Raw genomic sequence first — 18,589 nt, forward strand, 5'->3', positions numbered from 1 at the left:
CCCTATTTTGGGTACTGACACTTTGTGTTGTATATATATATATATATATGTTGTTCAGGGTACGGCGGGGCCCTGTCCCGTCATATGACTAGGATATCAGTCTGTAGAGGTCTGTAGACATGAGATGTGGGTTTTGTATATATGTTTTGGTTTTATTTTGTGTTTCGTGATGGCCTATCGGCCCTCGTGCATTATATCTGTTTAGAGATCCCTTCTAATCATTACCTATGTTTATTTGATTAATGTACTAAGTGGGGCTAAGGGTACGTATGGGTGCCCAACTCGGGCACCAGTCATGGCCTACGGAGTTGGGTCGTGACACCTCATATGTCCAACTTCAAACTGCATCTGTTGCACTTCTTGTCTGCTTTCTTTTTAGGTTTTGATTATATTTTAATATTAGTTCAATACCTTACCCAATGGATATCTTCCATGCCTTTACTTTACTTACCTGCATGCTTCGTAATGTTCCATGACATCAATTACCTTCTTCTATTAGTGTTTTCCTTCTGATAAGATCCAAGGTTAGTATAAGGAATTGTCCTATGACTCGGATTTATAGCACGATGTCAGATGTAAAAGAAATGTAACATCCTAAATGTCTTGTAGCTTCCTGTTTATAGATGTGGCGCGCAACACATCGATAATCAAGACTCTACTAGACACGGTCTGCAGACACTCCAAAGGCGAACTGCTCTGATACCACTTTTGTCACGACCCAACCCCGTAGGCCGTGACTGGGGTCCGACCTGGACCCCCCGTATACCTAACTATCAGTTGTGGTCAAATTGAACTGTAAATAAAACAATATCATGTAACAAAGCCCCATTGGGCAATAACATTTTCATAAACCTGTAGCCCTTTTCGTTTGTATCACAACATAAAAGGGCATACAAGACAACAAGGCTGCCATAACATATCATGTCGACCCAGCTGAATCAAACCGATATACACAACCCACATATACATGTCTGCTGACATCTAAAATATTAATGACAACATATGGCAGGACAGGACCCCCGCCGAACCCCTGAATAGATAAAACAATTTTATACATTAATGATCAGTATCAAAAACTAGGCTCCGATACAATGGAGCCTCTTCCTGCTGAACTGTGTGGAATCCTAAGATGACGGACTCCCAAAACCTATATCTGTACCTACGGGCATGAAAGCAACCCCCGAGAAAGGGGGTCAGTACGACAAATGTACTGAGTGTGTAAAACATAACATAGCATAACTGGAAACATATTTGAAGCGAAGAAGCAGGGAATCCAGTACATTATAAAAGAAGCCTCTGTACCTGTACTTTGTGAATCATAAATACATGCATGTTCAAATTATATCATATAGCCGGCCCTATCAGGGGTCCGTTGGATACACCTGTAAGATTATCACAACCCAGTGCCATCACCACCTTATTACAATATATCATCATATATATATACATATGTATCCCGGCCCTCTAGTAAGGGGCTTGGTGGACAATGCAGTGAACTATGCACGATTACTATTCCCAGCCCGGGACTCGGTGAAAGAAGTTCTACAGTATACACGACTAGAGTAGTGAGTAACTATATGCAGTTTAAATCATTATTGGAGACTTAATAGAATAAGAAAGCTAAACTAGCGTCTGAGAATCAGGGTTGTAATATGATCAGCTCAAGTGTCCTCTAAAGGCCATTAGGACTATATTAATTAACATCTCGAGGTCTTTCGATACATACCAAAGTAGTTCTAACCGCTTAATTATTTCAAAGTACATGTAGTCATATAGTCTCTCCGATTAGAAACCTGTATATTCATTGTCTATTTAACATATAGTAAGTTCGAGGAAAGTAGTTCAACTACAGTAAGAGTTCACAATCCAGAAGAGAACAGGAGATATTTAGGAATGGAATTATTTCAAAGATCATATTACTTTTTACTTACCTCTACGACATGCCAAAAGAAAGAGAAAGAATAGGCTTTACATACCTATGTCAAAAACATGCCAAGAGAGGGCTTCACATACCTGTTATGGGTTACTTCTTATTCCGTTCGTCTCGTCATCCGTTAAACCTAAGTAACATAAAAGAAATACGAGTATTAACAACCCTTGGCTTTCCATCACCTTAGGCTACCCATAAGTATTCATAGAACTCAACCCTTCGCTCTCGCCTTCTCAACTAGTTCCTTAACAAGTTAAAGAGTTAACGAAAATCGGGCAGCATCTCCCCTATAATATGCCCTATCTGAATTCCCAATTACATACCTAATACTACATCCAACCAACAAAAAAACTTGCAGCTTATCTACAAGTAAAACATGGCGACATTACACAATATAAACTCCTACCAACTTGCTGAAAATTACAATACCAAAATAGGTTTCTAGTCTTTATTTTATAAGGACTTTAATTATATGAAACGAGGAGTCGTGTGGATGAAACCAGCAGTACCCACACCCCTTTTAGAACACATTTAGTCCCTGCAACGAATACCCACACACCTGCAGCAGTACACCACAAACACAACACTTTACTTCGACGACAATTCAATTATAGCCATTCCAATTTAGTTTATTTCGAACGTCAAGCGTTTATACGTCATTTCCATATTTACAGAAACATATAGGGAGTATAAGACACTCCATAAAAACACCATAAATTCCAAATTGAAAGGAGAAACCTTACCTCACCCAAAATTGGCCAAACTGCCAAATTGCAACTCGAAAACTTTTCAAACTTGCTGAAATCGCGCGGACTGCTTGTTATCCGTTTGGTGCTGCCCCAAGCCATGATTTTTCATTATTAATAGCTTCATATCATATAAAAACCCTTACAAAAAAGTGGGAGAATAGAACCAAGTCGTACATTAACAAAGGGCTTCCCAAACTTGCTGAAAATTAACTTCGGAAACCCCCTTAACGTGCTGAAAGTTGCGGACTGTTTGTGCCACTTCTCCGCTGCCCCAAGTTGGAATTTATTGCTATAACACATCATTATACCACTTTTATATACCTTAAATAATTAATTCTCGGAACGAAATTGGGCCTTACCTTTTCTATGGACCAAACCTGTAACCGTCTCTTTTTGGCTTTCTAAGTTTTCCTTCAACGTTTTCTTGTTTGTTCCAAGTGTAAATCTGAAAACATGTTTCCGTAGGCATACTAAGACACATATATACACCTCCACGTGGTTAAGTAACACCGTAGGCAAGTAATTCATGGGGAGAAACTTGGAAACTTACCTTAGTTTTCTCTTAAACCATGGCTGCCTCCTTTTGCTCTAACGTTTTCTCTCTTCTTTGGCTGCTGAAGTTTTGGCTAAGAAATGAAGTTCTTAGTCACAATACATACATATGTAGGGTGGTTTAGGAGGTGAAACGTGTCATCCTCTAAGGGTGACATGTGTCCAACCCTTATTGGACCACCGTAACTATGCACCCACTTAGGGGCTGCCATGTGGCAGTGGGGTCCACCCCAACCCCCAAGCAGGCAGGTAGGTCACCTCCTTGCTTGAGGTGCTACCACGTGTCACTCTCTTATTGGCTGCCTCATGTCATCTTATTCCCTTCCCCATGGGTTCGTAAGCTCATCCTATTTTAAGAGCCTATGTAATCCATGCTACGCAAGCTTAGTATGTCCTTAAGTAGCTCAAGTGTATACGACTTATAAATTAGTAGCTTACGTAGGTAAATTGAGTCGTATGACTCGTTAGTCGGCCTCCCATTCCTTCCGGATTCTTATGACTCTATTTCCATCCTTTTCTACTATGGAGTATCACATTCTCCCTTCCTTAGAGTTGTTTGATAGTGTCGTAGCTTATCCGGCTTACATGATGATGGCTAAGGAACTTAAGAGACATTCTAAGTTTAAAAGTGTGGGGTGTAACACCTATAACATACAACCCTCAAACCTGTGGACAGGTTAAAGAGTCTAATAGAGAGGTGAACAAAATCTTATAGAATATAGTGAATGCAACAAGGAAAGATTGGTCCATTAAGTTGGATGAAGCACTTTGGGCTTATGGACTACATACAAGACACCTATTGGGACCTCACCATACCATATGGTATTTGGCAAAGCCTTCCACTTGCCAGTTGAACTAGAGCATCTGAACTACTGCTTCATAGAGAAGTTGAATCTGGATCCAGAGCTCGCAGGAAAGAAATGAATAGATCAGTTGCATGAGTTAGAGGAGTTTAGGTTACATGCATATAATAATGTCAAAATCTACAAGGAAAAGACCAAGAGATGGCATGACAATCACATCATAACTCGCACATTCGAACTAGGGAAAAGGTACTTCTCTTTAATTCTAGACTAAGACTTTTTCCTAGAAAGTTGAGGTCTAAGTAGAGCGACCACTTTGAAGTGGTGAGGATGGCATCACATGGAGCTGTTGAGTTGTGGAATGCAAAGAAAATAGCGACATTCCTGGTCAATGAGGAAAGAGTCAAAACCTATTTTGGAAATGATATTGATCATGAGGAAGAGGCATTGCAATGGAAGAATGGATTTGGAAAGAGCTGAGCCATGCTGCGATATTAAATCAGGCGCTACACGGGAGTCAACCCATGGTTAAATTTAGTACTTAGAATTTCATTTTTGTAATATTATTTTTAGTATAGATTGCATTTGTATTTTGTTTTTCTTGTAAAATTAGGCTTAGTTTATTTTTAGTTGAAAAACTAACAAAACAAAGTGGAAGAGATGAAAATGCCAGAAATAGTAGAATCTGCGACAGGAGCATATCGCGGACTCGTTCCCTCACATTACACTGGGCTCTGGTAAGTATTTCTAACTTTTGAGATTATTTGGGTCCTTAGTAAAGTCCATGACTTTTTTGCATCGCAAACCTGGGTAAAAATTGGTGTCTCTATTTTTAAATTTGTTGAAACGCATAACAGTTAAGGTCGTGACGTCTCCGAATAGCGGAGTTGAGGCCTCAATATTTCCCTTTCATTAAAAATATGGGTTTTAACCCATTTTTAACAACCAAACCCATCCTTATACCATTTTATTCCCCAAATCCTCCCAATATCCTTAGTTTTCGTCATCCAAACTCACGTATTCCCCCCCCCCAAACACTTCAAAATTATTTTCTATTCTCAAATCAGCATCGCTCTCTTGATTTTCGATAAGTTTTCTATGTGATTTCTTCATCTCAAGCACTCAAGGTATGTTTTTCTCTAATATTTTTCTTCTTTTGGACGAAAATTCATGGAACTAGCATGAGGGAGCGAAATTTAACCCTAAGTCTTGATATTTGGTTGAAACATTATTCAAAGTTGTTATTGTTACACCCCGTACTTTGGTACCTTGGAATGCGTCGTAAGCTTCCTAAGTTCTAGGAAGGCTATTAAGATTCTTAGAAGTCATCATGTGAGCCGGATAAGCTACGACGCTATCAAACGACTCCAAGGAAAGGAGAATGTGATACCCTATAGTAGAGAAGGTTGGAAATAGAGTCATAAGAATCCGGAAGGAATTGGAGGCCAAGTAATGAGTCGTAGGACTCGATTTACCTACGTAAGCTACTAATTTAGAAGTTTAATACACTTCAGTTGCTTAAGTACATACCAAGCTTACGTAGCATAGATTACATAGGCTCCTAAAATAAGACGAGATTATGAACCCACGAGGAAGGGAAAAAGATGACACGTGGCAGCCAATGGAGCAGCGAAACGTGGTAGCACCTTAAGCAAGCAGGTGATGCACCTAATTAGGATAAAGTAGGTGATGTAGCTACTTGGGGGGTGGACTCCACTACCACGTGGCAGCCCCTAGTTGGCAGCATGATACGGTGGTCAATTATGGCTCGACACGTGTCACCTCCAAGGAAGCCCATATATACATGTTAAAATGACTCTTATATTCATTTAATTATCCAAAAACCTGCAGCAAAGCACCAAAAACTTCAGCAACACAAAAAAATGAAAACCCTAAGCTAAGAGAGAAAAGTGTGGCGGCTAGGAGGAAAATATAGGTAAGACCCAATTTCATTTTGTAAATTAATCATACAGTGTATACCGCGATGATATGGAGGTATTAGAAGTATAAAATCATGACTTGGTGCAGCCAAAACGGACAGCAAACAGTCCACACAGTTTCAGCGCGACTAGAGAAGTTCTAAGGCGAGTTTTGGTGTGTTTTGGCTAATTTCGGGTAAGGTAAGACTTATCCTTTTAATTTGGACTTTATGAGGTTATTATGTAGTGTATTATATACCTTTTTTACTGCTGGAAGTATAAAAAAAAGTCATGGAGATGCTTGACGATAGAAACAATCGAAAGTGAAGTCGTCGTAGTTAAATTGTAGACGAAATAGGGTGTTGTGCGTGTGGGGTGCTGCTGCAGGTGTGTGGTTATGTGTTGCATGGCCTAAATGTATTTTAAAAGGGGTGTGTTTGATTCTGTTTCAATCCACATGACCCCTCGTTTCGTATAATTAAAGGTTTTGCGAAACAAAGACTAGAAACCCTATTTTGGTATTACAATTTTCAGCAAGTTGGGTGGAGTTTATATTGTGTAATGTTGCCGTGTTTTAGTTGTATATGAGCTTCAGGTTGTTGTTGTTGGTTGAATTTAGTAACTAGGTATGTAATTGGGAATTTGGATAGGGCATATTATAGGAGAGATGCTGCCCAATTTCCGGTAACTCTTTAAACTAGTTAAAGAACTAATCGAGGAGGCGAGCGAAGAGTTGAGTTCTATGAATACTCATACGTAACCTAAGATGATGGAAAACCAAGGGTTACTAATATTCATGTTGCTTTTATATTACTTAGGTTCAGAGGACGACGAGACGAATGAGATAAAGAGTCGTAAGAGGTATGTGAAGCTTTCTTTTGGCATATTTTTGGAATAAGTATGTAAAGCTTATCCCTTCTCTTTGCATGTCTTTGGCATAAGTAGGTAAAGTTATTCTTCTTTATTTTCGTATGTCTTAGATAAAGTTATGAATGGTTTTTATATAGAACTTGGGTATAGTTCCATTCATAAAGCTCCGAGTACAGTCCATAATTCTTATCCACTTCGTAATGGTAGAACTCCTATAATAGTTGAGCTATTGCCTTTTTAAGGCTTCTATAGGATAAAAGGTAATATACGTAGAGCCTATTGACTCATGTTCACTTCTAAATTCTAAGGCTCTTAAGGTAGTTGAGCTATCACCCTCAAGCCTTCTATACAGGAAATAGTAACCGGATGCATGGGAAGCATGAACTATAACTCCTATTCATTTCTTAATATCAAAGTTCTTGAAGTAGTTGAACTGCTACCCTCGAGTCCCTATATGATGAATACTAATTGAATGTATGAGCTCTCATGCCTAAGAACTCTATAATGACAAGTGTCTCTGATTGCATAAGCCGTTTGGTATTACCTTAATAAAAGCCTAGGACTCTTGAAACTCCATCGATGTGGCCCCTAATGGAAGTTAGAGGATACGTGAGACGATTATAGTTTTGATTCTCAAATGATAATCCATGACAATTGTTATAACGAATCTTAGAGGATGAACTAATTGCATATGGTTCCTTGTTACTTTACTCGTGCAGGCTGTTAATACGTCACTCACTGCGTCCCATGAAGGGCCGGGCAGGATAAACTCACTGCATCCCATGAAGGGTCGGGCATGATAAATTTACCGCGTCCCATGAAGGGCCGAGCATGATAAATTTACGGCATCCCACGATGGGCCGGGCATGATAAATTCACCACGTCCCATGAAGGGCCGAGCATGATAAATTCACCACGTTCCATGAAGGGCTGGGCATGATAAATGATAAAATGATGATTCACCGCATCCCATGAAGGGTCGGGCACAATATATGATGAAATGATCATTCACCGCATCCCATGAAGGAATGGGCATGATAAATGATGAAATGACATCTTCATTGAGTCCCTCATTGAAGGGTCGGATACAGTCTATAGGCATGCACGTGGAAATATAGTGACACACTTATAGCACCAAGTCCCATAGCAGGCCAGGTATGGTATGTAAGGAATGTATACATGCCCTCATGTCATAAGATGCAGGTAGAGAAATTCGTTAATTGTTATATTTGTTTCCTGCATCCCTACTTTACTTGTCAGCTCAGTTATGTATTGTTATGCTTTATATACTCAATACATATATCGTACTGACCCCTCGTTCTTCTGGGGGTTGCGCTTCATGCTTGCAGGTACAAATGTTCAGTTTGAAGATCCGCCAGCTTAGGGTTTCCACTCAGCGATATTGGGAGCACTCCACTATTCCAGAGCCTAACTTTTGATACTAGTCATGTAATATGTATGTATTTAATTATCCAGGAGTACGGCGGGGGCCCTGTCCTGCCATATGTTGCAGTTACTATTCTTAGAGGTATATAGACATATGTATATATGGGTTGTTTATAAGTTTGTCTCAATTGTGCCTATACGGCAGGTTGTAAATATTTTTATGTTATGGTAGCCTCGTTGGCTTGCGTTCCCTCTCATGATAAGATAAAATGAAAGAGGCTACATGTACATGAAAATTTTTTCAACTATTGAGGCTTTTAGGTATAGTGTCACATCACACACGGTTCAACTTACGTTTAGCTGATAGATACGCATAGAGGGGTCTAGGTTGGACACTAGTCGTGGCCTACGGGGTTGGGTCATGATAGTTATGTAGGAAGAAATTAGCTCCTTGAATATATTATTATGTGCTTATGCTTGTTGACTCATGTTGAAGTGAACCCTAACTTGGGAAGTTGTGAAAATGGCAAAAATTGTGCTCATTAAATGTGATTTCTATTGGCGTTTGAGAATGTATGCTATTAAATTGTATTGAAAAAGGGAAGTCTGAGTACCTTAATGTTATGTATTCTATGATAACATTTAACTATGGGTTGGTCAGATGGTTGTGTATATCTCTGGTTTGAAGTCAAAAATTAAAGGTACTTATGTGGTTTGGTGGTCATATGCAGGTAATCATGTCTTCTAGGCATCGACCAAAAAATGAGCCGGCCACTACCAGCTACAAGACAGACAAAGGTGTTCCTACAGTGCCACCCACCCTTGCAGTCCCACGAGGGAAGTAATGACATTATGGACTAAAGGCAGTGAACCAAGCTTGAAAATAATAGTACAAGCGCCACACCAAGTCCAAATATTTTTTGAATGTGTTGCTTGATGATTAAAGCTCGGTAAGGGAGTTCCCACAAATTATGCGGATACTCATGGAGCTTAACATGGGCTTTCTATTTTCAGATTCAAAGGAATACAACTTGCACATGGTTAGGGAGTTTTACACAAACTTCCAATCGGACACCCAAACTCACTACACTACAGTACGAGGAGTTGATGTCCCATTATCTCCCATGGTTATTAATGAGATTTTGGGGACCCCTGAGTTTCCTCTAGTGACATTGACAGAGCTGAAAATTCACCAGCCTTATCTGGATGTCAGGCACACCCTCTGTGGGCCTTAGTCTATAGCTAAATAGGTGCAACACGTGTGCAAAGGCTTCCACCTTTCTTATCCCTATGCCCACATGAATAGGGAGGCACGATTTTTGGTGAAGATTATGATGCACTACCTCATTCTTGGGGCTGCACTTCACAGAGGTCACTAGGGACTGGGTATGCCTTGTTTACGCCCTTATAAAGGGTATCACAATTAATGTTGGGGCTGTCTTGAAGTCCTTTATATGGAAGGCAAGGGTACACTAAGATAGAGGGTATGCCTTCGATAGTTTGATCACGTTGTTATGTAAAAGAGTAGAAATACTTGAAGAGCCTCTAGATTACATGGCACCGCTCACCTCGGAGCCTTTCAATGTCACCAAGCATAAAGGGCCAGACACCTCTTATGGACACACCCTCACTTCGATGGAGAAGAAAAAGAGAGATGAGTAGATCATGACCCATATATATGTGTTAGAGATGCTCCATCACATGATCGAGTGCCAACCATCCACTATAGAAGAGTTAAGAGAGGTAGAAAACATATATCCTCTCAATGATCATGCAAATGTTTTGCTCGAAATCAAGCCTCAATTCTTTGAGCCTACTTATAATGATGTCCCCACTACTAAGGACAATTTGCTGATGAGTCTGATATTGAGTCCGATTATGAAGATCCGGACATTGCAGAGGACATGGATGAGTAAACAGGGCAGTCTCCTAACTCACTTTTACTTTATATTACTATTTTGTCGCACCAGGGACAGTGTTGTAGTTTTAAGTTTGGGGTGGGGGTTGATGCTTGTATAATTGTAAATACTCTATCTTGTAGGTTTGTTTGTTGGGTTATTTTTGTTCCTTTTGGGTTCTGTGGCATTTATTTTTGATTATTTGTCCAAGGATAGTCTCGTTGAAATGTACAAAAAGAGAGATTAGAGTGTAATAAGATTAAGTAAAAGTCATAATTGAGTAATATTTCCCTATGATGGATGGATGACGACCATTCTAAGGGTATACGTCATCATGGTGTCTATCTGTATATAATGTGTCATGCTAGCTAAAATATTATATAGGGCGAGTTCAAATTGTGAAAAGCATGACTTGTTAGTGAGTGACTAGCTTGAGATACTTAACCTCTTTTATTTGACTCAATAAAGGCCTGCTTAATGTTGAATTCATGTGATTTGGTTGGCAGTCTATAATTACCATTCTTGAGTTGGATATGTGCCATATGTGTTAGATTTTGATGTTATTCCATGGCTACTTCTTGATGACTAGAACTTGTCCTGCATATTTGTAAAATGAAATAAAGAATATGTAGTTTAGGAAGTGATATAGACATTTATTTGATAGCTTTATTCTTATATCCCTCTTTGTTTGTACCTACCTTGAATGCATATCCATAGTTAACCCCGTTAAGTCTTTGACTTGTTCTTTGGTAGCTTCATACAAGCTTATTTCCTACTCTTTCTTAGACCTTAAGCTTAAACCAAAACTCCTAAGCATTTTAGGTGAACAAAAGTGGAGAAAAGTAAAATAGTAGTGTGGGCCCTGAAGTAATAATCATGGGTGCTTGAAATAGCTCAAAGTTTTGTTGTTAGGGAGTGCAAGAAGAACACCAAGTTGTGGCTGAAAAAAATATATTTATAGAATAAGAGAGAAGTTGAAATCTCCCAACAAAAAAATAATTGAGTATCTTAAAGAAAAGGGGAAAGTGAAGTAAAAAGAGGGGCATAAATAAGGTTGTTAAGATAATGTGTGAATATGGTAGACGTAGTGTTTTAAAGTGCTTGGAATTGAGTCACTATTCATAGCCAAAATGGTACCTACCCGTCCCCTGGCCTACATTACAACCCATGAAGTCCTAATTGATCTTGAGCTTTTGCATTCTTAAATTAGTGGCACGTACACCAAAGAAAAGCCTAAGGTTCATCTTAGATAGCATGAGAAGTTCTTTGTGAAAGTGACCGATTTGAATTGTTTGTACACATTGTTGATAAAATTATGTATCTATGAGTGAGCATGGGTAATTTCCTTGTGGTGAGAGCACATGTTCAATGAAGGAGTAGTAACTTGTTGAATCTTAACTGAATAATGTGCATGAGTTTTTTGTGTTGTCGAGTCAATTCTTGAGGTTAGGAGGTGTCGAACTAGTTATTCTATTGGTGAAAATTTGATAGCATGCTTGTGTGTGTAAATCCTATTACGCTAATTTTTGTAGTCAAGTTTGATTGCGTTGTATGAAGTCGTGTCAAAAGTGTCGTATGCAAGAGTATGGAAATTTGTTCGAGGACGAACAAAACTATAAGTGTGGGGTGGTGATATTAGGCATATATAGCCAACTTAACCCATATTTATACCCTAGTTTGAGAATGAATTTCCTAAGTTTATTGTATTTTTAGAGTCGTTTGTGTGTGTTTGTGCTAACCAACATGATTAGGTGCTTTCAGGACTAAAAAAAGAAATAATGGACCTTAAAAGGGCCTCATCAAGTAATAGGATGGAAAGTAGGAGCTTAAGAGTGAAATTAGGAAGCAAAATTGCAGAATTTTTACTAGCAGGAAGCAGCTCTGCGTCGCGCAGATGCCCAAGAGTGAAGGCTTGAATTAAAATAAAATATTCTCTTAACCAATTGAGTCCGCACCAGGGCGAAGTGGACCTAGTTGATGAACAATGTAATTTCGTCGAGAAGCTGAAGGTTGCAAAACTGTGAAGGAAGGAAATAAGTCCGCGTTGCAGACTTCAGTTTCGGTTATGGATTTTTGTAATTTTCAGACTATAAATAGCACACTTGTAATTTTTATTATTCATTCAATCTTTTATTTTAGAGAACGACGGAAACAACAAAGAACACTTCTTAGGGTTATTATTTCTTACATTCTTCTTTAATTTCTACTTGTTGAATGTTCATAAAACATTTTTTTCTTGTCATTCAAACTATGAGTGGCTAATTTTTCCTATTCTAGGGTTGTAGCTACAGGATTATGGTATAATATTACTCTTCTTTGGTTGATAATGGGTTGATGTTCCTTATTACTCATGCATTCTTGATTTTATTATTTTAATGTCTTGCCAACATTAGGATAAATTTGTTATCTACCTTAAACTTAGAAGACGGATAGGAGATTGAACATGGAATGTAGGGAACAAGTTTGTTCTAGGGTTAACTAGGATGATTCGTGTATAGGATGTCCGTGACATATACCTATACACCATGTTTGGTTACTAAAAAGGATGATAACGTTAATGCATTTTTTGTTGGTTCACGCCTATCCCCATTCAAAGTTGTAGTTAAGCTATCAAAAAAGATAGGCAATTAGAGGTCGGAAGACCATGATTATACTATCAACCCTGTAAATCAGTAATTTAACAACCTGTTGGATACCGAAGTAAGAAATATTATGCCTGACATCTATAAATGCTACAACCTTGGAATTCATTTTAACCTGATTAAATCTCTAGTGAAATCATTGAATCGTCTTTAATAGTAGTTTTTACAATTGTTTGAAATTAGAGTAACAAAACATCTCAACACCTTACAACACACACAATTAATTTAATTTGTTGAAAAGCAATTAAAAGCCTAAGTAAAGTTCTTTGGGTTCGACAATCCGGCTCTGAAAAGAATCACTTTACTACTTGTAATACCACATACACTAGTGTGTGCTTTGATAACAACACGCCCCTTAGTCTCTTACTCATTGAATACTCCCCTTTATCAAGTTTGCATTAGTGTTTGTTATAATATTCTTTTATTTGTGAGTCTTCTTTAGTCGATAGTTTATCATCATTTATTAAATTTTTTTAAGTTGTTTGAACTCGTAAAATTATTACTACTATTAGCTATAACTAAGTTTAAGTTTTTTGTGAGATAAACTTTAAACTCAAAGTTTAAATATTTGCAACGATCATGTATTCTTTTTATGGCTAGAATGAGACTTGATCACTTATCACCCAAAGCCTTATAAGAAAAAACAAAATTTAAAATGGAAATAAAAGTTACTATTTGTTTATGTATTGTAAATCAAACACACATTTTATGTTAAACCACATATATTCCATTTGTAATATAATGAACCAAACATCTACTTGAAAAATGTGTATCCACTAAATAATTTCGTTATTTCAAGATTTTGTATGAATTCAAATGAATGGAGGTCGAGAATTTGGTTTAATGAACAATGACAGATATCAATAATGAATATCAATGAAGTAGAAGAATGGTGATTTTTATTGTGTATAGGATGGCAAAACAAAAAATATTAGAATGTGGAGCAAGGTGAAAATATAAATTTCATCAAAGGAGGATGAGAATTATATTGAACAGAACTTGTTGAAGATAAAAGCAGTTGTATATATGCCTTGTGAAGTAAAAATTGATTCTGCAATATTTTTGTTTACTTATCCCACCAAAACTTTCCTTTCTTGGTAACAACTGGTTTCACTTCTGTTTTCTTCTTCTCAACTTCAGAATTTAGATAGTCAACTTCTGGCTTCTCTTCAATTTTCTTATCCTCAGTGGCAGTTGGTTTCTCTACAAGTTTTACATCCTCTACCGTCTTCTCTGCAGGAGCTTCTTCTGGTAATTTCTCTTGATCATCTTTTTTATTCTCACTCTCCACTGATGGTTTTACGACTTCCTCCACAACAGTTTCTGATTTTACTTCTTCTATTTTCTTCTCATCATCTACAAAATTAGTAGCACCAGCTTTCGGACTATCATCAAAAACCTTCTCAACTTCTAATTCTATCTTTTCCTCCGGGGATGCTACTTCAGAAGCTTTTACTGATGTCTCCTCTTTCTCTTCTGTCGACCCCTTTCCTTCTTCATTCTGTCACATTCATAAATGTTGAACTAATTAAAATGTTAAAATATGTGAAAATGTGAATGATTATCTATAACCAATAAGGGTGATAAAATTTGCTGGATATATAGGATATCACTTAGTAGACAAATTAGACATGGAAAAATAAATAAAAAGAAAGGAAGATAGAAACTTACTAACAGAATGGACTTAGGATTTGAGTACGATAAGCACACTACTAACTTTAGTAGGCTAATTACTAGCGATAAATTTTGGCGCACAACTCTTTAAAAACTTAATAATTATGTCTTCCTCAATTTCCAGTAACATCAATACTATTATATAGTTTTATAAAAAAATAATTTTTTATTATAATATATTGATAAAATCTATATTAATCATTAAAAATAAATATAATAAAAGCTTTACTACTAGAGAAGTCCGATCGTTGGCTTGAACAAATCGCTAAGCGCATATATATATATATATATATATATATATATATATATGTGTGGCACACGGGCCAATAAATTAAGTTTCGTATAATTCATGTAGATTTTGACTCCTGATGTAGTTCCTAATTTCTTTTTATATCTAATAAAGTAAAATTTTACTTTATTTTATTGCAATTTAAATTTTATGTTACATGCATTCAATATTAGCTTAATTAAAAACTTCTGACTTCAATCAAACAAAACAAAAACAAACTTAGGAGGCATCTCTACTTCTACGTGCACAAAATTTCTAATTTCTCACTTTAGTTGTATCTTCTTTAAAAAGTGCAAGTTACAATTTTAATATCCCTTTTTCTTTGAAATTTTTTCGAACAGAAATTATAAAATGATGAATTTAAAACCCAAATGGAGCTCATTAATTGAGCAAAAAATTGGCTAAACTGAATAAAATATTTATAAACCTAAAATATTTTTATTTAAGGAAATACTTTTTTTGTCCCCAAAAGAATTTCACATACTTATATATAATAAAATTTAACTTTAACTTTTAATTTTATCCTTAATGAGATAATTTATACTTACAAGTCGCACATATAAATGACAAATTTTAAATCACTAGTGTTAAGTGTGTTTTTTCTTATAATTTGTGTCTAGTCAAATATGATGACAGATAAACCGAGACAACTATGTACCAATAATGTTATAATTCTATAATCTAATTTTTCCTATAAAATAAAATAAAAAGTCAAATTCACAATTCAAAATTCAAGATTCATACGAATAAATGATAAGTTAAATTGGATTTTTAAGTTATGTTTAGAGAACTAAATTAACTGTCTTAATGAATTTAATAACTATCAACAAAAATCTTACAATATAAATGATAATAATCGAGCTTAAATTCAATCTCTTCCATACGTTTAACTTAATTAATATAGTAATACAACTATAAAATGTTTAAATAATTAAATAATGGCAACAAAAGTTATGAGCTGACAAATATGATGGAAGAAACGGTAGGGTAGGCAGGCCACGTGCAGGTTAGGAACTGATCTTGTAGAAAAGAATGTGATAACGGTTGATGACACTACTAAAACAATAATTTCATCAAAGATATTCACGAAATTACACTATATTAATATCCCTCTTTGACCAATCACATTATTTCATATCAACTGAAATGATCAACGCATCCTCTAAATGCCAACTTAGGTATATTGACTTTTTGTCTGCTACTTTTCTTTTTCTTTTATGTCGTACGGCCTCTATTATTTCTTTCTTTAGATTAAGTTTATAATTTTTTCCTTTAAATTTAATGTTACATATGATACTTATTTATTCTCATGTACTTGTTTGTAAAGTTTTTTTTTTCATGTTTATGATACAATTTAATTAATATTTTTCTATCAAAATTACATATGAAACTTAAAATCTTGAATTAAATAAGGGGTACCTATACGTGCAACTATGAGTTATATATAATCATTAAAAATTATACTTCAATAATTATAAAATATATTTATCACAAATAATTAGTTTTCCTCGGATACCCCATTAAATTGACAATAATCTACTAGACATATTAAAACATATATATTGATCAAATTCATGTAATGCTTCTATAAAATACAGGTTTTATATGATAATATTATCTTAATATGTATGCATATGTAAAACGAAGGAAGCTACAAACTATTACGCTCAAATCGTAAGATGTGAAACATTTGTAAACATAACTCCATTGCTTATTGAATTTAAAGATTTGCACAAGAAAAAGGTCTTTAAATTTAATTGATTGTGTACAACTAGAAACTACAATAGTACCGATAATTAAATTATTTAAATAAGCTTATTGTTGATCAATTTCAACTTGTATTTTTCCTTTCAAATCTCCAACTACTCATTACTTATATGTTTTAATATTTACATTATTTTAAGAAGTATGAACTCATTGATACGGACACACGTGTCTAAAGAGTGTGTGGTCATCTTATTTGTCAATTTTTAATTCTTCTTTAAACTAGTGTAAATTCAAATATATCTGCAAAAAATGAAATAATGTGAAAGTAAAGTAGTAACATAGGCACAAAATTAGAAAGAAGATAAATAGACAGAAATATATATGTGGATTGGGCATTCAAATATGAATACATACATTGAGTAAGTTATAGAGAGATGGGGTATGGTCGGCATCATCATCAACAATGACAGTCTCTTCCTTCTTCACCACTTCTTCCTTGACGACAACCTCCACATCCTTGGCAACTATATTTTCTGGTGCAACTTCAGGGGCCTCACCATTCAACACATTAGGCTTGCTTGCACAGGCTCCCATTCTCTCTCTCTCTCTCTCTCTCAAGATGTTTTATTTCTTTCTTTTTTCTGAGAGAGAAAAGAGGAGAGAGGGAAGAATGATCAAAAAGAAGACTGAGAGAGAAGGTGAAAACAAAATGTTTATGATTATATGATTTTATAGGGTGGAAAAAGTATTGCATCCATTCAGCTATTCAACGACGAAGAGTTAATTTCTCTCAACCTTTATTTTTCTTTTTGTTTGGGCTTATTTTTGTTCTAATAGTATTATTTATTAAAAAACCATCTATCGTGTCATAAATAAAAATTCAACAAGACAAGTGATGAGCTCGATGCTAACCATAAATATTAAATAAAAAATTAGTAAAGTGAGATTGAGTAAAATGAGATCCAATATTGCATCTTGTCGTTAGCAAGGATGTAAAATTAAACTGATGACGAAGAGACACAATACTCTTTGACAGATTCAAACAGATTGCGTTATTTGATTTATGTGGCACCTCATAAAAGCCTTGAAATGTATTTAGTATATATAGTGATAACTTACTTTTATTTATTAGTTAATTAAAAAATGAGTTGAGCTAAAATTGATTTTGATGATTATAAAATAATAGCTTATGAACCAAGTCCCTTGAAGATATCTGATGTACTCATAATTTGTCTTGATAACATGTCAAGAAAATATCGAAGCATCATGTCCCTCTATATGATCGTTGATCAAGAGTTGCATACACATTTCAAATGCAAGTAGAAATCTTCAGCAATATTATGTTATGGAAGGTTTGACTTTTTGGGCTATGAGAATTGTATTGGCTAGAAGAATTTGTGTTAAAAAAGGATTCAAGTTATAGGCAGACTTTCTCAAAGGGAAATGTACGTGAAGTAGGATTTTATTTAAGTAAAACAAGCGTCACTATTTTGTACAAAAGACAATTCACTCTCTTAACAAACCTTCTCTGACTTCTCTCTACCATATGTTAATGGCCGATTTTCTTAGGCGAACAGTTTAGAAACCTCTCCCACCACCAGTCCCACTAGATCCTCCTAACACTGGTGTCTCTTACCCCACTAGTACTGCTATCACTCATTTAAAAATTAATACCCAGATGAAAATAACAATAAAGACTCAAATCAGTCCATAGATACCTAACAAAAGAAAATCCCTACTTCTGAATCCCATCATAAGAATCAAATTATGATTTAGGCCACAATTCACACCAAAAAACCTCAAGATTAGAGGATTAACCCTAAAACAAACCATCGATACCCCGAAATTTCCTCCAATTTTGACAAAGCCAAGCACAGTGCTGGTGTAAACAAAAAGACTTGGCGCAACAATGAAAATTCGAAATTCTATAACTAATCAAGTTACAACAAACATAACCAAACCCCATACTCTTCGTAATATCCCGGCGTTTGAAGATTGAAACATGATATAATAAAGTTAAGCATTTCAAAAAGGGTCTCGGTAGATTTTTAGGACCTGTATTTCAGAAGATAAAACTTTTAAAGAAATTGCACAAACAGTATGGATGCGGACTTGCTCCCCCACAGTGTAATTTCTCCCCAAGTCAAAATCTAGCCAAAGTCTCATTCAC

The 18,589-nt window shown here is 35.8% G+C and overlaps 1 protein-coding gene across 1 annotated transcript; it reads right to left on the bottom strand.

Annotated features, from left to right (window-relative positions):
• Positions 1-13,815: 13,815 nt before the first annotated feature.
• Positions 13,816-17,283, bottom strand: LOC129894729 (uncharacterized). Its single transcript, XM_055970386.1, has 2 exons — positions 16,834-17,283; positions 13,816-14,250 (listed from the first exon to the last, which is right to left on the bottom strand). The coding sequence occupies exons 1-2, from the start codon at positions 17,011-17,013 to the stop codon at positions 13,816-13,818; spliced, it is 615 nt and encodes a 204-aa protein (XP_055826361.1). The 5' UTR covers positions 17,014-17,283.
• Positions 17,284-18,589: the final 1,306 nt, after the last annotated feature.

Source organism: Solanum dulcamara, chromosome 7 (genome assembly GCF_947179165.1).
Source record: "Solanum dulcamara chromosome 7, daSolDulc1.2, whole genome shotgun sequence".
NCBI classification, from domain to species: Eukaryota; Viridiplantae; Streptophyta; class Magnoliopsida; order Solanales; family Solanaceae; genus Solanum; species Solanum dulcamara.